The following is a 26,444-nucleotide window of genomic DNA, read 5'->3' as shown; positions in this document are numbered from 1 at the left end:
AAGTTAACATCAGACAAGAAAAGCCTGTTAGCACATATTATCTGAGTCTAACATGGTGAATATTACTTAATGGAAGAAGAAATTTAATTTACTACATTTAGCCTAGGAAAACTTAACCTACTTAACTAAACTTAAAAAATAAAATATTTTACATTGACATAAAAGGGAGGGGGGGAAAGAAGGGAGGGAAGGAGGGAGGGAGGAGAAGGAAGGAAGGAAGGAAGAGAGGGAGGGGGAAATGAGGGAGAGAGGGAGGAGGGAGGGAGGGAGGGAGGGAAGAAGGGAGGGAGGAAGGGAGGGAGGGAAAGGAAGCACTGCTCTCAATGGCACTAATACTCCTCAAAACTGTGAAAAGATCATTCTACCCACCGATCCCCAATTTCTTGCAGGCTGGCCTGTAACATCATCATCAGTTCTTTGAATGGCATCCATTTTGGCACATAGACTGGAACCTCTTCTTGATATTTCTTGTTCTTGCTTTCTTCAGAGAGAGGTGCAAATACTTGGGGTCCTTCATCCATCACTGTTTTGCATAAGGAATACAATCTATCACCATCTTCAGTAGAGATGTCCTGGTTTTGCACAAATGGAACACAACAAAATAGAATTGGGCCAGCTTAGTAGTAAGGAAAGGGCAGATCTTTGGTGCATGTTGTCCAGGCAGTCAGCTAACAGCAATATGTTTTCAAACCAATTTAGCACCTCTTACTGCACACTAGATTTCATCAGCTCTCTGACAATACTCCTACAGCTAGAGTGACACAAAATATGTTTCAACAGATTGTTAGTAATTTAGTTTGTCTGCATGAAAAAGCCCATTTCTCCAGTAGAATGTAGCACAGCTTGCTGCAAAGCAGGGGATGTTATTACAAACAAGGTTTGAGCCAATGTATCCTTTAGAGGCATGAGATAGCAGAGTCCAGGCAACTATTGTAGGGTCACATATATAATCTCAATTGCATCTCACTTTACTAAATTAATTTAATTTATTTGCAAATTAAATATACATGACTTCATACTTTACAGCCCATCTCGGGACTACTGTTTCCAACCTTCTCATTCATAATTTACGCCGATGCTAGATGGAAAAGTAGTGTAATCCTACCTTCGTATATGGCTATAAAAGAGAGAGATTAGCAAGTCTCCAGAGCAAGAAAGAATTAAGACAAAACTAAAAAAATACAAACAATGAATTAGACATAAAACATGAACAATTTCTTCTACCATCTGTGTTGACTAAAAATGAGACTTCAACAACACATTCCTAGTAAAGTGACAATCTAGGACAAGAATTGCATATCAAGTCTGGTGAGGCATCTAACAGCTCTTACCTCCAGGGCAGTGATTCTGCCAATAATCTCAGAAATTGCTGTATTGAGTAAAGTCCCCATAGCCTTGCAATATATGTTCACTGGCAGGACATCCTGCCACACAATTCCAAGTCTCTTTAGTTGGTGCAGGACCTGTGAGAAGAATACAGCTATTTACATAAAAGAGAGATTGCTGCAACTTCTTTCCAGATTTACATTTATCATTTGTGTGTTTATGAGAGAAGAGGCAGCATATAAAGGTGAGGTAAAGTAACCAAGAATATGTGCTTCTTGAATATTAAACCTTAGTGATATGCCTGCTAGATGAAAAACAGATTTATCCTGAGGACAGGAAAATGACACTAAAAAAATAAATCACGTAGGAAAGAGGAGCATTAAGATGAAAGCTAATATTTCAAATTTCCCAAACCCAAGTTCATGGGTTAAATATTTGCTATGACAGACTTAAAACTTGTCACACGATGACTTGATGGGAAGGTAGCTTCCTGTTGACGGGGGGGGGGGGCAGCAGGGGAACGATCATAAATATGACTGTAAAAGGTATCCAGATTGTCCAATGAGGGTTGTGTGGAATAAACTGAGCTGTCTGTTACATAGTTTTTGGTGTTTAAAAACAAGGGGGACATCTAAAGATAGAAAACAAATTCCAGAGCTAACAACAGCCTCCCACCTGACGGATTGCTTTACTTGCTGCAAAATAGTTCTCTTCATCATCCATGTTTGAAAAGTTCCTAGCACTTGATAATCTTTCCAGAAGTTCTCCTTTCTGTGCACGCATTTGGGCCAAAAAACATTCTGTCCCTATAATGAGAAATGAGAATAAAGAATTCTAACAGTTGTTCAATTACACACTGCAAAACTAGTGTGGAAGAGGAGAGAAGCAAGCACTATGTATCTGTTCTGCTTACTTGAAAACACTTGCTTGTTATCTAACAAACAAGCAAAAAGCTGCCCTAAGGTTACGAGAGACAGTCATTTCTAATACATTAGCCAGCTCCTCCAAACCCATCCTCAGGATAGTAAGTCTTTCCCAATAGCTTGTCCAGAGTCAGATGAGAAAAATAACTTAGATAGAAGCAGCTACTTATTTTCTGAAAGATCTATACCACCGAAGGAATGTCAGGAATTGAAAAGCTAAGTGAATTATAGAGTCTCTGCTTTTCTTAGGCTGTCATTATAGCAAAATTATTGATTTATCCCACATTTCATTTCTTTTGATTTTTTTAATAATCCCAAGTAAAGCTAAGAGAAGTAGAAGAGGGAGCTATCTTGAGGTTTTGCAAAATAACAAGCACTGACATTAGCGAACTCTTACCAACAACGCTAATGGAACTGTCACAATACAAATCTTATTATTTGTCATTCTACTGAATAACTCGGATTTGGTGAATTCACTGCACATTAGCAATGCACTTTGGAACTCTAATGTATCATGAAATCATGTCAAGAAAAAGTAATGCTTCCACAAAGGGTACATTCACTTTATAAAATTAAATAACTAGGAATACTTGCAAATTAAATGCCCTCCTACTTTCCAACAGAGCTCAGGACCACCACCTAATTTCTAACTGCCTCATTCATAAATTACAAAGATACCAGGCTGAGAAGCTGCATAATCAATGTGCTTTACTGAATTTAAGATATCAGTTACCAAGTCTCCTGAAGCCAGGTACAAGATCCACAAAAGTAGTAGTGCCATCACAAAGAATGGGGGCAAGACGTAATCTGAACTGATGCCCGAGGGTCAGCAAGTGATGAGCAATATACATACAGTTGTTATGATGAATGGCAGCCAATTGGGGAAGTTTTTGAAGGTTCTCCCTAGTTAAAGAGAGAGGGTAGAAAAAGAAAGAAATCACCTCTTATTGAAGTTGGGGTTGATGAAGTTACTACTCTTTTAACTCTTTCTAGGTTTTAATCATTGTCTGCTGTATAAATGCTGAACATAAGATATAATCTCATCATCCCACTTACAATCAGAGAAAAGTTGTTCTGTCTGAGTGTGACCTTATCCTACAAAACTATCCCAGTGAATAACAAACAAGAAAGAGTAGGGGAATTAAGATGTTTCCCTGTGTCAACTTTTTGTATTGGAAACCTAGCATAGATATACATAATAAATCCCTTGAAATTTAACACCGATCAGTCTGTGGAAATAGACTTACTTCCTCTTTCTCCAAATTCCTATTTTATTTATATACTGAAGCACTCAACTATTTTCTAATTCCCTAGTTTTCAAAACTGGCTACAGATTAGTCACCTGGGAAATTTAAAATATATAGATATTTAACCTGGCCGGCATGGCTCAGTGGTTGAGCGCTGACCTATGAACCAGATCACGGTTCAATTCCTGGTCAGGGCACAGGCCCAGGTTGTGGGCTCGATCCCCAGTGTGGGGTATGCAAGAGGCAGCTGATCAATGATTCTCTCTCATCACTGATGTTTCTATCTCTCCTCCCTTCCTCTCTGAAATCAATAAAAATATATTTAAAATGTTTCTAAACATATAAATATATAGATAGTTAGACTTCAATCCCATACAAATTAAATTACAATCTCTGAATGAAGCTAGGGCATTTATGTTTTAAACCTTCCCAGGTAATCTTAATTTTCATACAAAATCAAAAACCACAGCTCTAAATCTTCCACACATATTAGTCTCCCTACCTAGCCTGGGAAGAGATCTTGTCTTGTATTTCTGCTATATATCCTCTTCAGCAGTCTCTCAACTAATACTTCCTAGTTTGCTGATTTTATTAATGTCAGGCTAACTATACAAAGTCAGAAACTAACAATCTAAGACAGTTGTCCTCATTTTGGGCTACACATCAGAATAATTTATAGGGCTTTAAAAAACCACAGATGTGTGGGTCTTAAACCAGACCTGTGAATCAAAATCTCTTGGGATAGGACCTAGGCAAATATACATATTCTTAATGTTTCATAAGTGATTCTGAAATACTGCCAAAGCTGAGAACCCTCATCTAAAACAGTGGTTCTCAAAGTGTGGTCCCCTGACAAGCAACATCAGCATGACGTGGAAATTCATTTAAAATTCCAGCCCTGATTTCAGTCCTACTGAACCAAGAAATCTTGGGCATGGGATCCAGAAATCTATATTATAACGAGTCTTCTTGGTAATTCTGATGCACACTCAAAGTTGTAAACCATAGGTTCAGCACAGAGTTCCAAGATCATACAGAAGTAAATTTAACTTCACAGTAGTGTGAAAAATGTTTCTAAGCATGGACTCCTAAACCAACTGTCTCTGAAACTCAAAAAACATGGCTATCAGCTGACCCAGAGATGTTTTCTCTTCTCCTTTACTTGACTAAGTAAACAGTGAAATAAAAATTTTAAAACAGCAAAGAAAATATAACTAAAAATAAGGTTCACAATAAGTGTTTTCTTTTATAACAAAAACAACAGGTGTACCTACTTAAAAACATCTCAATATTCAAAAATCTGAATTAAAAATACTACAAATAATAAACTAATTTTGTTCTTTGAAACCAGGAGTCCTCAACTAATGAATAACTGTGCTGATGTAATATTTAAAACTTTCATAAAAGATATCCAAAACACTTAATGTGGATAATAGAGAGAGCTCTTGGAGGCTTAAAGTTATGAATAACTTTTCAGATTAATATTAAAAGAAACTTCAAAAATCCACGACATTAAGTAAATATAGCCTAAACTAACTAGAAAGAGTAGCTGATCATATCTGACAGTTAAATGGCAATCCCTTGTGGTATTAAGTCTACAAAGCCAAGAGAAAATGTAGTATGTTTACTAGATAGCAATGTGGAGTGATGGCCTTTTGTTTTGTAACCAAGTAAAGTGAGGCAGTTCTCATCTACCATCAAAAACAGGGTAGCCCTAACCGGTTTGGCTCAGTGGATAGAGCGTCGGCCTGCGGACTCAAGGGTCCCAGGTTCGATTCCGGTCAAGGGCATGTACCTTGGTTGCGGGCACATCCCCAGTAGGGAGTGTGCAGGAGGCAGCTGATCGATGTTTCTCTCTCATCGATGTTTCTAACTCTCTATCCCTCTCCCTTCCTCTCTGTAAAAAAAATCAATAAAATATAAAAATAAATAAATAAAAACAGGGTAAAGTTTTTTCAAGTTTTTAAATTTGCATCACCTATTATATTGCAAGATTACAGTACCCTTATTAACTTATTAATAAATGACCTGTGTCCTTTAAACATGTATTTTAAATGGTTTACTGCATTTCATTGTAAAAATTTTGGTACCCAAAATATCTTTGGTGGGAAATAAGATCACTGGTTTTAATGACTTACACACATTTCAGACATACAATCCTACAGAATTGAGATACAGTGGTACTTACTTGTGATATGTTGGTACAACATCATGAAACAAATGGAAGATATTCCTCACTGAGTAGAAAAGTTGAACAGCACTAAGAGGAAAACAGTTTCAATAGAAATGCATAAGGATATATTGGAAATAGAAAAAAACCTTAAACTAAGTGTACCTTAAACTAAGTGAGAGTCATCAGCTAAAACGACAATTTGAGCGAATACCTGCCTTGGTCACTGCTGAGACCACCACTCATCTAGATGGAAATATACGCTCAGCCAGTATTTGCTAACTAGACTGCAGTCCTAAAAACCTGGATCTCTTAATAATTTTAAGAATTGCAGCATTCAACACAAAGCCTTTTTCCATGTACCCGTTTGTTTGTTTTCTGCCAGGACCCAGAGTATCCCTTCAGTAACAAATGGAGCTAAGCCTCAAGCAAATGTTACCTACGCACTGACGCACTCTGCAAAGGGCAAGACATCAATAAGGCATTCACTTGGTTCTTTTAGAATCGGTCTGACTTTCAGCTTTCACCTTTTCTCCTTCTTACCCCAATGCAAGGAGATGAATCAACATTTCTAGAATAGAATCCAACCTCAAGGTTGTTTTTTTTTTGCCCTTTATATCTGGTCTTAGAATACCTAAAGATTATTATTAAAATGCACTCAGAAAGGGCAAATATAAGGTTTCTGCACTTACTTCTATGTAAGAGTATCTTAAACTATGTACCTTGAATAAGTCACAAGAATGCCACAAATGTTTAGAAAAATAAGTTATGGTTATTATACCCCCAAATACTGTTGCTACTTGATTACTATAACACCTGATTATTTTATTTTTGCTGCATATATTCTTTGAGGTTTAATAATAGAGGAGTTATTGCAGTGTAGTTGTGATTTTATTTGTCCTGTTAAAAACTATTTCTTTTAGTGAAAGAATGGCCATAGACATTCAGTATACAAAAATATTGTTGGGTCGTCCTAGCTAGTTTGGTTCAGTGGATAGAGCATCAGCCTGGGTTCGATTCCTGTCAAGGGCTCATGCCCAAGTTGCAGGCTCGATCCCCAGTAGGGGGCATGCAGGAGGCAGCTGATCAATGATTCTCATCATTGATGTTTCTATCTCTCTCCCTCTCCCTTCTTCTCTGAAATCAGTAAGAATATATATATATAGGGTATTCTGTATTCTCACATATTTATTTTGCCAAAGGAAAATATACTTCCTTTTACATGTATTTTTCTTCCTACTTATATTTAAAACTGGAAGGACTTGTGAATATAATGATTCATTAAAGTCATGGAAGTATTTGGTAAACGTGTTCTTTCTAGAGCAAAATAGAATAAAGGGGTTTGTTTGAATGTGGAGGTAAAAACTGAAACTCTGGAAGCCAATCTGAAGATGCAGTATGATTAAGTCCAGCCCTAACTAATAAAGGTGTTTTCTACTATGAGGACAAGTAAAAAACTGCTACGTACAGATACAAACTGAAGAGGCTTTTGTCATTCTGTTCTGCAATCAACTTGGGCTACAGCCTATCATTTTCTCTTCAATTTTGTCTAGGAATAGGAAAAAGCTTACAAAAAGAAATTCAATATATGCGAAATAGAGTTTGGGGTACCCTGTATACAATGCACATTAGAAATCATCCTGAAAGGGTGATTATTGATACATTCCATTCTTTTCTTTCTTTGGGTACCCAACAAACTATTATCACTTTAGAAAATAAATGTTTAAAATGTAAATTAATTAGGGCCTAGATTTCAAAAGGTAACATAAATGTTAAGCTAAGGGGCTAGAGCAGGCTGGAGTAGATGATACAACTACCACTCCTACCAATAATAAACATTTGAGTATTAATCATTTTCCAGGTAGCATTCTAAATTCCTTACACGTGCTTTCTGATGTAATATCATTCAATTCAAATAAAAATTAAAATTAAATAAAAATTAAATAGCTTTCTATTAAAAATAATTAACAATTTTTAACATCAAGGAAACCCATTAGGTGATCCATACATGTTTCTATTCTTACACCTTGCTATAAGATGATATTGAAAAGACAATTGTTAATATACATTTGTGTGCTGCACTATTTTTCAGAAAAAAATATATTAATTAACTAATGGGATTAGAAAATCCAAAAGAGCCCTGGTCGGTTTTGCTCAGTGGGCTTGTGGACAGAAGGATCATGGGTTCACATACCTCAGGTGCAGGTTCAACCCCCTGCTGGGTTAGGACGCATTCATGAGGCGACCAATCAATGTTTCTCTCTCTCTCTCCCCGTTCCTTCTTACCTTCCACTCTGTCTAAAAAAAAAAAAAAAGCAATGGAAAAAATATCCTCAGCTGAGGATTAAAAAAAAAAAACCTCAAAAGATTCAAGCTAATTCTCTTAATAAATACCAGTTTAGATAAATATTTGACAAAGTCATTGCCATGTTCACACAACTCAGAACTCTTACCATTGATCACTACTGGTTGTTGCCTCTAGTAAAGTCTGGTAAGCAAGTTCCATTAATTTCTTCACAGATTCACTAACACGACAAGTGGGTAAAGAAAAGGAATGTTGGTCCAATGTATTTTCAGGCTGTAAATTCACCATTTCATTGTACTGAGTTGTGGACATTTTCTGTATTTGTAGCTTGTCATCCTCATCAGAGGTGGGTAAGTCAGGCACACTTATCTTAGAGTCAGGAATAATCTAAGATTCAACATAGAAACAGAAAAAGCACTATCCTCAGAATAATTCAAATACAAGCATACAGTGAAGAATAAGATATGATGATAAAGCTACGGCTCTATAGGGTAATAGAAAGATTTGAGTACAGCCCCAGCCAGGTGGTTCAGTTGGTTGAATGTTGTCCCATGCACCAAAAGATTGCGGGTTCAATTCCTGATCAGGGCATATACCTAGGTTTCGGGTTTGATACCCAGTCAGGGCATGTGCAGGAGGCAACTGATTGATGTTTCTCTCTCACATCTTTGTTTCTCACTCTCTCTTCTCTCCCTTCCTCTACATGGCAGTATTTTAATGACTGCTCAATCTTAGGTTGAGAGCATGTCACCAGAAATAAGCAATTCTTTTTACTATAATTCTTCCAATTCTTCTGTGCACTAATTTGGTGAAAATACAAAACCAATAAAGCTTCTCTAACACTTACATGAATGAAAATTCCCAGACTTAGTCAAGACTAAAGGGAAGAATACTAGGCTGTTAATTTGGAAACATCCGTGATATTTTTTACCCTAACTTTGACAAAGTCATTTAACCTCTCTGGACTTCAATTTTCTCATTGTACAAAAAAGAAAAATTGTACTGCAATATGATTTTCAAACCTTGCTGCTTAAAGATGCCCTAGGGGTCAAAAAAAGGAGAGATTAAGCATGTAGAAGCAGCAGGTTCCCTAATCCCACTGCAAGAAGAGCAGCTCTGCTCTTCATATACTGGACCTCTACAGAAAATGTATGACAGAAAAAGTTCAGTCTGATAAAAATGTTTAAGTCATCAGACTTGCCTTCCAAATCTGTAAAAGAGTATAATAGTATCTACTTCATAGTGCTGTTATGAAGTTTATATAAGAATACAAATGTCAGGGACCTATTAGTCAAAGTTATGGCTAACATCAGAATACAGAAGAAAAAGTATAATTGTAGATGTTTAGAAAAATGCCAATGTTTGTCTGAAAACTAGTGGACCCAGAATACACGACTCAAAACAGTGACTTCATGAGGAGGGTGAGGGAACCTCAAGATGGAAGAATATAAGATCTAATATGACACCCGTCAGGTTAAAATGTAAAAACAAAACAACAAAAACAACTTTAGATGTTTTATGAAAATAGTGGGTACACATAGGGAATTGTTTTAGAGAAAATTTAGATGAAGACTATGAAAGGCAAATTAAATTAAAATGACTTATGAAAAAAGGAAGATGAGCTTTCCAAAGCTGGGCAGTTTAAAGTATCTAATTCCAGGGCCTTCATGCCAAGAAAAAGAACCAGGTTAGAACCTACAGCAGATGTTCTTAACTAAGAACAATTTTGCCTTCCAGGGAACATCTGGCAATGTCTGGAGACATTTTTGGTTAACACAGCAGGAAAGTTGCTCGTGGCATCTGTGAACAGAGATTAGGGGTGCCACTAAACTTCCTACAGGCCAACCCTCCAACAGCAAAGAATTATCTGGTCCCAAATATCAACAGTGCCATGTTGAGAAACCCTGATTTAGAAGAAGCTACGTATTAGGATTTAGGCACTCAGAAAAAAATAATAGTTTTATAGAAAGTCAGAATTAGTTGGACAAGAAGCTTAGAAATTATCTAGTTCAATTTTGTCATGTTACTGAAAAGAGAAATGAGGTCCAACAAGGTTAAAATATTTAGCTCAGAGTCACAGAGCAACACAGTAACAATCCTATTTACATCAAAGAGTTATGACAGAGGCAAGTGAGATATATGTTAATTCATTTACCAAATCCTTACTGAATACTAGGTATATAGTGGTGTGCACCAGGTATTTTCTTGGTGCTGGAGATACACAGTAAGGAAAAAACCCTCCCCTTATGGAGCTTATTTTCTAGAGTAGGAGGATTATTTTTTTAATCCTTACCCAAGGATATGTTTTTATTGATTTTGGAGAGGAAAGGAGAGGGAGAGAGGAACATCAATGTGAGAAAGAAACATTGACTGGTTGCCTCCCATGCCCACCCAGACTGGAGATTGGACCTGAACCTGGGTATGTGCCCTGACCGGGAATTGAACCCATGACCCTTTGGTGCACGGGACAATGCTTTAACTAACTGAGCCACACTGGCCAGGGCAGAGGTCATAATATTAAAGCATGGTCAGGAAAGGGAGCAAGTCATGTAGCATGACTTGTGATAAAAATGTTCCTAGCAAAGGGAACAAGAGACTCAAAGGTTCTGCAATCAGTGGTCCTAGTAAATTCAGGAAACAGCAATATTGGAAGCCCAATACAATAGCACCTGGAATTAGAGGCAACAGGAGCACAGATCATGTAAGGTCTTATAGCTACTGTAAGGTTACTGGGTCTTTCTTTACATAAGATGGGAAGCCACTGGTTTTGTGCAGAAGAGTTACATAATCAAGTGATATTTATGTTAGAAAAACCCACAGCACAATTCCTGGTAATCAGTAGATTTCAACTCCCTTAACAATCCAAAATTACCTCAAAATGTTTTACTACTATCTATGCCCTCAAATGGCTAGCTAAAGTGGACACAGTAACAGGTTACTCCAAAGGACGATGGAATATGGCCGAAGGGATAGAAGGAAAAAGAGTAGAGTACCTGCAGTGATAGAAGAAAAATAGCTGAGCAATTTTCTATTAAGAGATTACCTTAGTCAATGTGTTGTTTTAAATAATTCCTTACATTTACCAAATATTACTTTATATTTGTAAGGTATGAAAATAAAACAGAAGTGAACACACAGAAATATCTAAGATCAAAGGAGTAACTTACCCTTAATGCAAATTAATCAGTCCATGAACTTTGCAGATAATTTGTTTACAATTTACATAGTTCACATTTTTTATTATTTTAACTTCAAAACTAGTGTCTTAAAGATGAAGTCAACATTTTCACAATAGAATGTAATCTCTGGATATAAATAAAGCCTACCTGTCCCAAAATTGTGTACTAAAAATTAAGTAATGAAGTTGAGAAAAACATATAGGTTGGCATATTACCTAATTTCAACAATAGTAGTGCATTACATTTATGTAGACTTTTTCAATTTATATAATGCTTTCATGTGCATTACTTTATCTGGACTTCACAATACGCTATGAAAGAGGTAAATAGTAGGACCGCTTTAAAGGTAAGAAAACGAACATTCAGAAGATTAATAACTCCCACCATGAGCTCAGCAACTGTCATGCCCTCTTCCAGTCTACCATATTCATCTCAAAAAGGAGCTGCTTCCTGACCACTGTGTAATATACCATAACCCCAATACCTTCACAGTGTTGTGAATTTCAGAGGTCATTAGGTTTCTAGCTGCCACAATCACATCTTGACACTTCTTATTAGCAAAATGAGAATTGATGTTACGGGCATATTTTAGCAAATCAGTAGTATCTCCTTTTAAAAACCTCATCTCCTTTAAGGCATTTTCAAATTCTTCGGTGGATTGTATGATCTGACAAATACAAGGAAAAAACAATAATTGTATACATATATTCCATTTCAATATTAAAATTTCAAATCCAATGAAAAGAACAGGACCAACTGGTTATTTAAGTTTTAGAACAAATCATCAATTACTAGGAATAAAACTATCATATATTTTTTTTCCTGCCTTAAATTAATTAGGAAGAGTATCTTCAATAGAAATTTCTGATTCTATTTGATTAAGGTACAAAGACCTTTAAAATAAATATACTTATTTTAGTGTTCAAGGAAAGAGTAAAAAGAAACGAGAAAGCAGTGTCACATAGTAACTACTATAACTGATACAAGTGTAAATACAAGAATAATTGTTTTCCAAAAGTATCTTACTAAAGAAAATATACTTAGTAAGAAGGTGCTTCCCAATCAAATGGTAGGAAGCCAGGAGAAAAAGGAAGTCATGAGGACTTTGCTTCTATTCCCTATTAATAATTTTTTTAAAGATGTCACTAAAGAACTAAAGATCTAAAAAACAAAACAAAACAAAACAAAAAAATCCCTGACACCAATAAGAAGCTAATCTCTTAAATCTCCTGTGATATCTCTGCTCTTACCTCCTCATATTGCTGTAACTTGCTGCTATTTGTTGGGATAGAATAAACCAAACAGTTTTTAATGAGGCACTCAGACAAGTCCTCCCAGATCAAGTCACCAAGCATCTCAGCCAATATGATCTTAGATGTTTTTTCATTTTCTAGATCAGTATCAAGAGGCAAATCTGAATTCAAAAGAAAAAGTTTAAATAAGAAACCATTCACAGTCTAGATTATTCTCAAGTTCCTTAGTGTTCTAGAATTCTTTAGTTGTAAGATGATGGGGAAGAAAACGGCACAGATAATTCTATAACTATCTCAACTGATTGCATGGTGGTAAAGCGTGACATACAATCATTATTTTATCTTTCACTGCTCAAATGAATCATCTGCACTGTATTTCTGCCTGTATTCTATAACAATAAGGTATTAAGCCATCTACATTATAATCATCTACTGCTAATAACTGATCTGATTCTATGAAAAGTACTCAGAAATTCTGCATATAAAGTTGAAACTAGTTTAGAATAAAATCCCCATTCTTTAATAATACTTTTTTCATCTCTGCAAAGGAACTGAGTTTTTATCCTAGTAAAATACCAATAAACACATTACATTATTGTATATTTAGTCTAGTAAACAGAATATTTCAATACCTTTTCTATAGTATACCTTGTATGGTGGTGTTTTTCCAACACATTTTGAGGGAATTATATTTAGAATACACTATTCTATTAAGAAATACTTATCTTCAAGATATTCTTGGAACAAAATGCTGGCCAAATACTTAATAATCAGAGATAAAAAATGGCAATGTTTTCCATTTAGATCACATTGCATACGAACAAACTAAATGTGAAGTTCCACGGAAAGAAAACTTATTTGTGACCTCATAAGAATTGATATTGAAATTAAACCTTTTCATAGTACAGATCAATAATAATATCATTTTTCTAACAAAACTCAAAATGCAGAAGATTTTAATTGTAAACTGGCTGTCAAAAATACCAACAAAAGAATTCAAAGAATGCTTTTCTGATATTGATAAATTTAGAACTTTTTAAAATTTTTTGCAAAACTGCTTTGAATTCTATGTTAAGAATAGTAAGTTGGTTCATGGTTAGTGAATTTCCTTAACTCAGCCACAGTTTTGAAACTGATATGCTTTTGCTTTAAAGTCAAATCAGTTCATTTAAAAGGGATGAACTAAATTTGTTGGTGTAGGTGAAAATATTATAGGAAAATGATTATTTTGGTACTCAACACAGCTACTGGAAATTTTTCAGTATATCTGGAACAACTTGGATATAGAACCTACTTTTTCAACTAAATTTTCAGTATGTTTGGAACAACTTGGACATGGAACTTACTTTTTCAACTGTAAATTTTATGACATCTAAATACAGACCAAGTATTTCTAGGGAAAATTTACATCCAATTTGAGATGCACTTAAGTATAAAATACTCACCAGATCTAGAAAAAGTTCATATAAAAATATAAAATAGCTTATTAATAATTTTTATATTGATTATATATTGAAAGGATATTTTGGATATATTGGGATAAATAAAATATATTATTAAATTGGAAGTTCATTTAACTTTTTTATGTGGCCACTGGAAATTTTAAATTACATTATGTAGCTTGTATTTTATTTCTATTAGACAATGCTGACCTAGACCACAGCTCTAAATGCATTTACCAAGTGATATAAGCAGCTAGTACATTGCCTTCCTCTATAAATATTTGTTGAATGGATATATGCAAACATACCAGAGAAGAAAGTTTGGCTCACACCATATAAACCATTTTGTACCTTTGCCCCGCCTACAGATCATCATAAACATTCACCAAACTATTAAAAATGATGATATTCCTATTTTGCTTAGTTTTTTATTGGCAAATGTCACTAAATTTTGGCATATTTTCCATATCTAATGATGCAATGACATGTTGACATAATGAACTGTTTGATAGCTTTCTTATGCTGAACCATCTTTTGCACTCCTAAAATAAACCCTTGGTCAGAATGTGTCCTTTTTAAAGGCACTATTGGATTTATTTAATTTTTCTTAATGTTTGCATTTATAAATCAAAGGTAAAATCATTCTATAGTGTTTTATTTGTGAGTAAGCAACCATTATTACATTTTGGTACTAAATATATGCTGTTTTTTAAAAATATATACTTATTGATTTCAGAGAGGAAGGGAGAGAGAGAGACAGAAACATCACTGATGAGAGAGAATCATTGATCAGCTGCCTCCTGCACACCTCACAATGGGGATCAAGCCTGCAACCTGGGCATATGCCCCGATTGGGAATCTAACAGCGACCTCCTAGTGCATAGGTCGACACTCAACCACTGAGCCACGCCAGCTGGGCTAGGCTGGTTTTTTAAAAATTGAGTAGGGCACTACTCCTCTTTTTCTAGTGGCCAAAGAGCTTACTTTAAAAAGGGATTATCTGTAATTTGAAGAACACACAGGATTTAGCCATAAACCTTCGGTGCCTAATGGTAACCTTTTTAGTGCCAAATCTTTAACAACCTTTCAAATTTCTTCTATAGTTATTTGTATGCTCAGAGTTTCTGCTTCTTCGTAAATTTTAGTAATTTAGTTTCTAGAAAATCATGGCAAAAGCAAAATATGCTTGCTGTCACAAAACTAACACTGCTAAGGTTTATAAAAGAAAAACCCCAAATTTACCCTCTCCACACCCACAAGCTTATCTTTCTTCTCTCCTTGCCTGTGACACATTTTGTTTGGTTGGTATTCTTCCTCCCTCAGACTCATACAAAAATAAATATAAATATGAATTTGTGAAATATGTGCGTGCGTACACGTATACACGTACACACGTACAAACACACACACACACATTTGATTTGGACTGATTATTTCTTTAGGGCCAAATCCTAGAAGTTGAAATCCTACTTTAAAGGATATAAACATCTTAAGGCTTTTTATCCATTTGCCAAATTTTTTCCAAAAAATTTTCATTCTACTCTTTTAAAAGCTTCTTTGTTGTTGGTATATCATGCTTAATAATAAAGAAAATATGAAAGGAAAAAATACATATTCAAATATAAAAGAATGGGCAAAAGCCTTTATGAAGTTTCAGAATAAGTAAAACCCAAAGAAAGTAGAGGATTCCAAAAAGAACTAAGGAATCTAAATATGATTTGATGCTCTCTGAGCCAGAGGGAAAGAATAAATGGTAAGAGAAACTAAAGCCTAAAATGCATAATGATATTAGAAAAGAACCTGCCAATACTAAGTTGTCTTCTGCTCTGCATATCCCAGGTACTAAGAAAACTTACAAATAAAAAAACTGGCCCTAGTCGGTTTAGCTCAGTGGATAGAGCATCAGCCTATGGATTTGAAAGGTCCGGGGTTTGATTTCAGTCAAGGGCACATGCCTGGATTGCAGGCTCAATCCCCAGGAGGGGGTGTACAGGAAGCAGTTAATGATTCCCTCATCACTGATGTTTCTCTCTCTCTCTCCCTCTCCCTTCCTCTCTGAATTCAATAAAAAAACAAACAAACAAACAAAAAAACAGGTTGAGTACTAATTAATTTAATGGAACAGGGTCAACCTGTCAAGTGATTTCTACTGTAATTCCCCAGAACACCCACCCCCTCTGGGCCTATTTCAGGCAACAGTATCATTACTGACTTAGACTGAACTATAAGAAAACATGACTAACAATTATGCACTCAGATAAAGTAGGAATAGTAAACACTATAACATTGTATCAAGAAAAATTTAACGAAGATTAAGGTGAATTTTTTTTAAAATCAAGTACAAGTGTTAGATAAAAAAAGTAGCAATTTACATTGAGTATGGACTTACATTTACCTTAAGTTCAATGAGTTAACTGTGTAATAACAGTCTTTGGCTATACTGTAAGAACCATGGAACTGAGAAGGAGAGCATAAATGCTCCCCTAGTATTCTGAATTGGCTCAGACTACACCTAGAATACTTATTGTTTTGAACACTATACCTTAGCAAGAGGACTATAGAAGAAATGGAATATATTCACGTTATCAATAAAGATAAAGGGAAACTTAAAACTATGTCATTCAAAAAAACCCTAAGGATGTTTATATTGGTGATAAGATGTAGGGGAAATAACAGCTCCTGTAAAGAATTTTAAAGTCCATCATGTATCATAAGAATTAGACTTGTTCTACACAGCTCCATATAATAGAAACAGCATCAATAAAGCAGACATTACTAGGCAGTATATTTCAAATACATTTTTTAAACCACTACACTAAAGATTTAATGTGCAATATGGGTGTTTTGGGTAATAGTATTTAATATAGAAAGGATATATGATTTTTAGAAAAATAAAGAAAAACTTCATAGTACTCAGAGTTGCCCAAAAGTAGAATAAAATGCCTCAAGAGGAAATGATCCTCTCACTAAAGGTGCTCAGCTTGGTTTTATGGACAATTGATGTGAGTGTTATAGGAGATATTTGGGTTGAATCACTTTTCTGTTTTCTTTCAATCCTTGGATATTTTAAAACACTGCTTATATCTAATAAAAATAAAAGTGAATTATCTCTGTAAGTGAAGGAACAAGAAAACTACCTGGGATTTTGGTAATTTATACAAGCCTTGAGATTTTTTATTCTCTACTATCAAAATTAGAAAAAATTCCTAGCATATTTATTCTCTATGTACTAGTATATGACTGCCAAGAAGGCATATAAACTATACTAGAATTTCTGTTTTATTCTCTCCACAGGAAGAATGTTTGATTTAACTATTCAATAAGACAACTGAGAAAAGCAAAAAGAAGGTATGTCAAACAGACTAAACAAAAAACAAACACAAAAAAGTATTAAAATAAAACACCAGAAGAAACTTTACTTATATTAGTATGACAACCAAAAAATGATTTAAGCAATACAGAAACTGGTTATTTCATATGTGAATATATAAAGACCTAAACAATAGTTTCAGTTGGATGTCATTCATTTCCTACGTTATCCCTAGTTTGTTTATGTCACATGAAGGGATTTTCCCACTAAAATATGTAAACCAGCACTTGGTTTGGTTCATTTCTGTTTCTCCTATAATAAAAGCAAGAGTTCCAAAATGTGAGGTTACTAGAAGTCAAGTGAGAGAAGGGCATCCTAGAATTGAACTAAGCATTACAAATATAGAATCTGGGGTAACACTGATAACCCTACCTGTCAACATAGGGCAGAGAAGAAATACAAAGTAGAGCAAGATATAAGAAGGTAACTACTTTGTTCCCATGGCATAACCTACTTACCTCTAATCCTCCACTAAGATTGTGGTCATTTTATCTTTCAAATAATATTTACTTTCAAAAACAATGACTTTTCCAAAGTACAAAAAGCCCTTGGAGATACATACCTAGAAGATGTTTCTGGAGCACTTCCAGTACCAGCTTGACCTTTGCAAAAACTTCAGATGGTGACGGATGCTCAAAGTCAGTCATCACAGATTCAAAACGAATGATGATGATGTTAGGCTGGCTTTCTACCACAACAAAAAGGGAGGGGCAAGATGCCAGAGGCCTAAGGATATACTTCAGCAGCATCTGCCCTGAAAAATTATATGAACACGCATCAAAAATCACTAGAATAAACTTTTATATCATATATTTTACACTGAAGGTTTTCCCACTGAAGTTTCCCAGATGATCTATAGATTTTTATTTAAATTATTAAAAAAAACAGATAAACAGCAGCAGCTAGTTTAAAAAATAAAACAAAGAAAAGTAACTAAGCCCTTAAGAAAAAGGCAAATACTTATGACAATTCCATTTGATGAATCATGAGGCCAAAGCCTACAATCTATCATCAATGTTATCCAGAGAATATTTTATAATATTTTCTGTCATTCCTTTAATACTGGACCTTCTGAGATTTCATGTAAATGAAACAACGTAGTGTCCCCTACCAAATGATTTAAGCTTGGTATGCAGCTCTCCAAGAATAGAAAATGCCAAGAGGACAGAGCTGGTTGGTGGCATAGGGGGCTTCTCTTCATTTTGAGACTGTTCAGTGCATAAGTGAAGCTGTGTTTGTAAGCAAGATTCCAAGTTGCTGGTATCTAAGAAAAAGGGAAAAAAATATCAGCTGTCTCAGCAATGCAAGATATTCCTACTTCTATTCCTCAGGGCCCACTCTCTACTCAGTTCCTAAATATGTATTGTACTACAATAAACTTCCAATGCAACCAAACGTTAATTATTACATGTATGTCCTTGACATCATTTTAAAACAGAAAACTGCACTTTAAGTATGTTCAAATAATCAAACTAAGTGCTAAAGCAGATGATGTGCCTATAATAAATGCTATTAAATATGTATTGAATGACTGAAAGAAGGCAAGGAATGAAAGCGAGACCCTACTTTCACATAAGACCTCCTCTTTTTTGTTCTTTCTTACCAAGTAAAGAGAATAGCCTGTCAAACAAGTTTAACAGGAATGGTGTGTTATAAAGAAATACATCTGCTATCTTCTCGTAATTTTACAGTCTGCTTAGAAATAGAATCTAAAAATTTCCAGATTCTTTCCTTTAAAATAGGTAACTAAAATACGCGCGCGCACGCGCGCGTGTGTGTGTGTGTGTGTGTGTTGTGTAGGCCAAAGTGAATGTGTAGCCCAAAGTGAATGGGAAAGGGAACAAGAAGAGACTGTGAGGTATCCTCTGAAACAGACTAAATTTCAAGATTCAGTGTTGGAAAATATACCAGGTTTAATGCCATGTCCTTTACATACTAGTATACCCTCAGAGGTTTCACTTTTGTGTAAACAAGACAAACTGAAGGGGTCTCACATCCAGAGGTGGGCAGAGGGACTGAGAATAGTTATACAAATAAATGCCAAGGCCAGAGTTATACTATTTCTTCATCTTGCAAAGCACCCCCATCTCATGATTTTGTCACTATTTTCCCTCAAAGACAGAGAAAAATTGAGTCAAATCCCTGTCTCATTAATCCGTCTTCCTTCTTTAGCAAGAGAGAATGGCTGAACAGCTTCTTTAAGTTTTCTAACCAAGAGAGACGGTTGGGATTAGGGCTTGTGGGGAACGAGATCATCCTACTATGCAGTGGAAGCTCTGTGTGGTCTTACATACCTTCACCACATGGACCCCACCCACCCAATAATCTTCTCTCTTCTCTGCTCCTTCCTACTGAAAGGGACAGACAGAGAGATGTAAAGGAAATCAAGTGAGGACACTTTAGAGACCCAGATGAATTAATCCTAACAAACACTTGGACTAATATGAGAACTCAATATAAACTTGCAAGACTAATAGATCTCTCTTCTACCAATACAAATATTTAGCATATATTCAGAGGCTGAACAGGTCCAGGCAGATTAAGCAAAGCAGTCCACCTGAGGTCAGCAGCACCTTTTGATGGTGGGAACTTCCACACAATCAGCTTCTGCCACTCTTCGCCAAGATGATAGAGTATGTTCTGTTTCTGTATGGTGAGCTCCATGCTGAGAGATTTCAACATTTTTAAATCAAAGCATTTTCTGGATTTTAGTAACTTCAAGCATTTCTGTGCCTAGTAGTGAAATGGAATCATTGTTAAACATTCCATCTGGACTCAGGGCAATTAGAATATCCTATATAATAAAAGCCTAATATGCACTGACCACCAGGGGCAAACGCTCTGACCAGTAGGTTAGCTTGCTGCTGGGGCCCGGCTATTGGGACTGGGAGAGACGGGCCAGACATGCCCTGGAGACCTCCCGAGGTCCCTCCCTGGCCCGGATTGTGCACCGGTGGGGTCCCTCAGACTGGCCTGTCCCTCTCACAATCCAGGACCCCTCGGGGAATGTCGGAGAGCTGGTTTCGGCCCCATCACTGCAGGCCAGGCTGAGGGACCCCACTGGTGCACGAATCCATGCACCGGGCCTCTAGTATTTATATAATGATAAGAAATATAAGGAATGAACATGGGCTAAAAACTGGAATAGTACTAATTGTTCATGCTTTATTTTTATTATTTAAATATTTTTACTGATTTCAGAAAGGGAGAGGGCAAGATAGAAACATCAATAATAAGACAATCATTGATCCACTGCCTCCCTCACGCCCCCCACTGGGGACCAAGCCCGCAACCAGGCATGTGTCCCCGACTGAAATCAAACCTGGGACCCTTCAGTCCACAGGCCGACGCTCTATCCACTGAGTCAAACCAGGTAGGGCTGTTCATGCTTTAGAGCAGTGGTTCTCAACCTGTGGGTCACGACCCCTTTGGGGGTCGAATGACCCTTTCACAGGGGTCGCCTAAGACCATCGGAAAACACATATAATTACATATTGTTTTGTGATTAATCACTATGCTTTAATTATGTTCAATTTGTAACAATGAAATTGGGGGTCACCACAACATGAGGAACAGTATTAAAGGGTCACAGCATTAGGAAGGTTGAGAACCACTGCTTTAGAGAAAGCATTGGATACCTCTTCTAGACGCAAAGCAGCAGTGACATACTTCTTCTCTGCTAATGCACTATTATATTCTTCAATAGCTGTAGAAAACTGAAAAGAAAGTAGTTATTAGGTATTTTTATTTTATATACCCATTATTTTAAGTCTGGCTGCTTGTTTTTAAATTATGAAAAATACCAGTCAGGAGATACACATTTAATGAGACCAAGAAAAAAAAATTACTTTCTCCCCACCAAAACACTGAAGTTCAATTTGAAGTTACTGACCTCTTGTAGCTGTTTAAGCAAACTTAGGACTACTGAATCTTTTTCCAACTGTTGCTTCAAGTCTGTAAATTCAGCAGTTGATACATGAAGATCCCGGCGGACCTAATTCACACATCAAAGACAAGTATATTTAAAGCTATACTATATCTAATAAATAAAGCATCCATAGCTAATCAATAAGCCTTATTAGGTGAACATAACTCATGTTGAAATTTAAATGCTAATTAAGATTGCGATGTAGCAGGAAGAGACCTTAAGTGGTCCACTTAGTCCAAACCCTTATCTTATTCAGGAATGCCCATCCCCATGAACAGAGTATCCTTGTGTCAACATCTATTCTTAGTTTAAGCCGTTATTTCATCAGAGCTCATTCACCTAGATTACTAGAAAGGTATCCCCATTGCCAATTCATTCTACAGGAGGACAGCTCTTAGAAAGATTTTCTTTTGTTGAGTCAGAATCCACCTCCCATTCTGTCCCACCTTTTCAGGAACTTTGCAATATCAATTATTTTCTTTCCTTGTTATATCTTTATCTCTCACTATTTCACCCCTCATTCATGAAATACCCTACTAATGCATGGCTCCTCCCATCAGACTTGTGTTAAAATCTCTCCCATTTTTAGGAAAAAAATTTCCTCCACTTCAGCAATCATGCTATTGCTTAGTAGCTACCTTATTTCTTTCCATCCTGTCACAAACAAGTTTCTTGCAAGAGTGACCCATATTCACTGTCCTTACTTTCTCACCTCTTATTCACTCTATAACAAATTGATCTGGTTTCTACACCCACCATTCCCCCAAAACTATTCCAAAACAATTGGTGCCAATCAACTCCTTGTTGCTAAATCCAAAGCATGTGTCATCAATTTTAGCTACACATTTATCAGTACAGTTACTTTCCTTCCCTTAGTTCTGAGCCACCATTCTCTGATTTTCCTCCTTTTCTTTGGCCATTCCTTCTCATTTTCTTTTGGGAGCTTCATTTCCCCTCTGGCCACTTCATACATATTGATATTCCTTTCTCCCTAGCCTTCCTACTCTGAACCAGTGGTTCCCAAAATATAAACTTTTTTTTCCTTATTTCTATCCAGGGTCATTTAGCAATGACTGGAGACATTTTGGCTTGTCACAACTGAAGGAGTTCTGGCATCTAGAGAGTAGAGATCAGGGATACTGCTAAACATCTTACAATGTACAGGATAGCTCCCACAACAAAGAATTATCCAGCCCCAAATATCAATAGTGCCTGTGTTGAGAAACACTGCGCTATATACTCTCTCTGGGCAACCTCATCCATTCCCATGACTTCATATTTCTAAGTGCTGTTATCTCAAGTCCACATCATTTCCCTAACCCTAACATGTACCTGGATGGGGTGATGTGCAAGCTGTTCATTAACACGTTAAGCCCCATGTCAGTCACCGGTGACTGACACTATACTTTCCGTCCAGAAGACAAAACAGGCTGGGCACATAACATGTTAAAATCCATTTTCCCACTCTCTCACAGTAGCAACACAGGACTACCCAACTAGACTAAATGTTCTAGTGTCCCTCACAATTGGCTGTGACCATGGCTCTAAGAGCTTACCAATCTTAGCTAATAATAGACAAACATGTAAATTGACCATCCCTCCACTACACTCACCAGCCAAACAGGAGAGTATGCAAATTAACCCAACAAAGATGGCGGTTAATTTGCATACGTAGGCACGAAGTGAAGACTGAAGACTCTGGCCGGGGCCATGAAGACTGAAGGCTCCGACCGGGGCCTCGAAAACTGAAGGCTCCGGTCGGGGCCGCAAAGACTGAAGGCTCTAACCGGAGCGAAGGCCTGGGTCCCGGGTGCCGGAGGAAAACCGGTGCGGCAGCCAGGGGAAGGGAAGGCCTATTGCACGAATCTCTTCGTGCAACGGGCCTCTAGTCCTATATAATAAAAGACTAAAATGCAAATCAATTGAACAGTGGAACCACCGGTGGGATGACCAGTCACTATGACGCGCACTGACCACCAGGGGGGCAAACGCTCAATGCAGGAGCTGCCCCCAGCCTGCAGGCCAGCCAAGGAGGATGCCAGTGGGGGCCCCGCCAGTCGCCCCACAGAGGGAGGGGACCGGCAGGGGGCGGGGCCGGCAAGCAAGCAGCGCCAGGCCGGCCAAGGTGGGTGCCAGCACCTCCCCCTCAAATCATCCCGTCAATTGTCCCGCCATTTGCCCCACAGATTCGCCCTGATCGCTGGCCAGGCCTAGGGACCCTACCCATGCACAAATTTCATGCACCAAACCTCTAATGGAATATAAGCTGAAATGATGTGCACCATTTCCAAGTCTGAATCTTAAGAAAATAGGTGTGCTTTCTCTATGCATTCTCTTTGCCCTTAACCTCCAGCTATAATCTACACATGGGGAAAAGAGCAACTTCAACCATTCAAGCAATAACAAAATCCTAGTCATGCTCTCAAACGATAAAGAATTACATAACACTTGGTGAATTTTATTAAAGTGCAGATTCTACTTCAGTAGGTCAGGGTTGGGCTTGAGTGCCTCAGTTTCCAACAAGCCACTAAAAGCTGCCAATTCTGCTTCTCTACACACAGCTGGAAAACAATTATTTAGGGTTCTCTCACAGTTCTACACTATCTTGTAAATGAAGCAATAACTAGTCTTTAGTCCTAGACTATTTTTTCAAGGATGTTTGTGTATTAAGCAACTTAGAAAATAAGAGATGGTGTTTTCCTCCAAAGCAAAAAGCAGGCATGCTTACTACCCAGGTTCCCTAAACTCAGTTCTCTTCTATAATAAATCCACTGCACACTACCCTTTAGGAACTGGGGCTTGGGACACTGCAAAAATGCTCAAACTGTGGCTACTGCTGTGAATAATAAACTATCATCCTTCATCTCACACCCAAGGAGACTCATGTATTCTAATAGCATTCATGAAACAGTGGCAGGCTAACGCTGACTTGCAAATAGTTAAAATCTCAGATCTCTTCCACAGTTCTTGACACAGACTACTAGAATAGCTAGGCCCTAGGTTGTAGAATCAGACTGCTAGCCTACAATTAAAAAATATGTATCTTGTTTGAGCCATTGCATTTCAAGTTCACTCACCCACTTTCTCACACTGTCTCTCTCTTCCTCTCTTTCTTTACAATAGTCTACCCTTTATCTTAATACAATTCAACTGTGCAACTCCATTTGGATACCCCTTAGAAACCCTATATTTAAACTCATTTCCCCTACAAAAACCTATCCCTTCTCTAGATCCTCTATTTTAATGAATGGCATCAATGACCAAGTTCCCCAGTTATCCTACATTCCTCCATCTTTCACTCCCCACATCAACAAGTCCAAAAGATCCAATTCTCTTATATGTCAATAGGATTGGTCCACTTTTCTCCATCCCTACTGCCACTGACTTCAGAGCAGGTCACCAGCCTGCCTTGCCTGATTACTTTATTTATTTATTTTTCTCACATTTCCCAGCTTTGTTTTTTTAATTTAAATTCTTTATTGTTGAAAGTATTACATATGTCTCCTTTTCCCCCATTGATCTCTCCCCACCAGCTCCCAGTCCCCAGCACTTGCCCTTGTCGCCCCCCTACTGTGTCCATTGGTTATGCTTATATGCACGCATACAAGTCCTTTGATCTCTTACCACAGCCTCCCACCCTCCCCTGACTTCCCCCTACAGTTTGACAGCCTGTTCAATGCTTCTATGTCTCTAGATCTATTTTTGTTCATTAGATTATGTTGATCATTATATTCCACAAATGAGTGCAATCATGTGATATTTATCTTTCTCTGACTGGCTTATTTTGCTTAGCATAATGCTCTCCAGGTCCATCCATGCTGTTGCCAATGGTAAGAGTTCTTTCTTTTTTACAGCAGCATAGTATTCCATTGTGTAGATGTACCATAGATTTTTAATCCACTCATCTGCTGATGGGCACTTGGGCTGTTTCCAAATCTTAGTTACTGTAAATTGTGTTGCTATGAACATAGGGATGCATATATTCTTTCTGATTGGTGTTTCTGATTTCTTGGGATATATTCCTAGAAGTGGGATTACTGAGTCAAATGGGAGATGCATTTTTAATTTTTTGAGGAAACATCATACTGTTTTCTTGCCTGATTACTTTAACTGCCTTCTGATTTCCCTCTCTCAAATTCCTGGTGTCCTTTCTTCAAACTGCAAGCAAAATGGGATTCCTAAAATTCAAATCTGATGTCACTCTTGCTTAAAATCCTCCATTGCTTCCACAGTCCCATTGAGACAACATCCACACTACCTACACCAGGGGTGGGGAATGTCTGGTTTGCAGGCTGTATAAGACCCGCAAAATCATTTGGTCTAGTCCTGCCAAGGCATTAGGAGTAAGTTAATTAAATGTTTGACCAAATATAGCAGGATAATTTTTAAGTTGATAATTTTGTATGGCCTGTGAATGATGTTATAAATATGGCTCTTGGCATAAAAAAGGTTCCCCGCCCCTGACCTACACTGATATACAAGGTCCTTGCTTACCTTTCTAATCTCATCTCATGTCCCTCCCACCAAACCCTCTAAACAGTCATATGGAATATTTGCAACTCTCCAAAGTGACATCTCTCCATTACTCCCATGCTTCTGCAATGCTGCCCCCTCTGTCAAACTAAAACACTCTTCCTAACTCTTCTGCCCTAATTATCTATCACTTCAGATTTTGGTTTGGACACTATATCCTGGAGAAAGCCATTCTTAGCTACATCTCCTCTCTCTAACTGCATTATTACAATTTAGTATGTGTCATGCTATTTTACTCATCTATAGCAGGCATAAGATTCACATTTTAAAATAAAATCTCTCTAGTACTGCAACTATCAGTGTCCTGGCACATTATAGATGTTAAACAAATATACCAAATGACTGGATAAACCCCTTTATAATATCTACCTATTCAATCTAATTCCTCTTCTCTAGCCATACATTTGAATCTTTCTCCTGTACAATAGGGCTACAAATCTTCAAAGTTTCTTACTAAAGCTAAAACACCTCAGCTTCTTTCACTGTTCTTCAGATGGTATGGTGCTCAGGCCTGGACGTTCTCATTTAGATCAGCCATCTTTCAAAATAAAACAACCAGAACTGAATAAATTTCACCAGCCATAATCTGGCCAGCAAAAGGTACAGAGCCCTTTAATCTCCTGTTTCAGACACTTCATTTCTGAAAGTACAGTCCAATATTGCACTATTGACTTCATTGATCAAACAAATACACAAGGAAAATATTAGTTGAACTGTGCCAAAGTTGTAGCGTCTCCCATTTATTTTTATTAAAACTTTCAATGAGAA

The 26,444-nt window shown here is 37.0% G+C and overlaps 1 protein-coding gene across 4 annotated transcripts in view; it reads right to left on the bottom strand.

The window, feature by feature from the left end:
* Nucleotides 1-26,444, bottom strand: part of ZW10 (zw10 kinetochore protein) — a 34,377-nt gene that overhangs the window by 3,066 nt on the left and 4,867 nt on the right. For 2 of the 4 annotated variants that reach the window (XM_006093473.3, XM_014459849.2), the window contains exons 3-15: nucleotides 21,108-21,209; nucleotides 20,854-20,931; nucleotides 19,789-19,948; nucleotides 18,327-18,479; nucleotides 17,778-17,969; nucleotides 12,401-12,564; nucleotides 11,635-11,817; nucleotides 8,120-8,358; nucleotides 5,685-5,756; nucleotides 2,983-3,152; nucleotides 2,002-2,132; nucleotides 1,332-1,463; nucleotides 370-572 (exon numbers count right to left, since the gene is read on the bottom strand). In XM_006093473.3, coding sequence (XP_006093535.1) covers nucleotides 370-572; nucleotides 1,332-1,463; nucleotides 2,002-2,132; nucleotides 2,983-3,152; nucleotides 5,685-5,756; nucleotides 8,120-8,358; nucleotides 11,635-11,817; nucleotides 12,401-12,564; nucleotides 17,778-17,969; nucleotides 18,327-18,479; nucleotides 19,789-19,948; nucleotides 20,854-20,931; nucleotides 21,108-21,209 — 1,979 coding nt within the window. The remainder of the gene's footprint in view (nucleotides 1-369; nucleotides 573-1,331; nucleotides 1,464-2,001; nucleotides 2,133-2,982; nucleotides 3,153-5,684; nucleotides 5,757-8,119; nucleotides 8,359-11,634; nucleotides 11,818-12,400; nucleotides 12,565-17,777; nucleotides 17,970-18,326; nucleotides 18,480-19,788; nucleotides 19,949-20,853; nucleotides 20,932-21,107; nucleotides 21,210-26,444) is intronic. The other 2 variants (XM_023757919.1, XM_023757918.1) reach the window with 2 other exon arrangements.

This window comes from Myotis lucifugus, unplaced genomic scaffold (assembly GCF_000147115.1).
Source record: "Myotis lucifugus unplaced genomic scaffold, Myoluc2.0 scaffold_117, whole genome shotgun sequence".
Classification (NCBI taxonomy): Eukaryota; Metazoa; Chordata; class Mammalia; order Chiroptera; family Vespertilionidae; genus Myotis; species Myotis lucifugus.
Note: the sequence above shows the minus strand (reverse complement) of the source record. Positions and strands in the feature narration are given on the sequence as shown.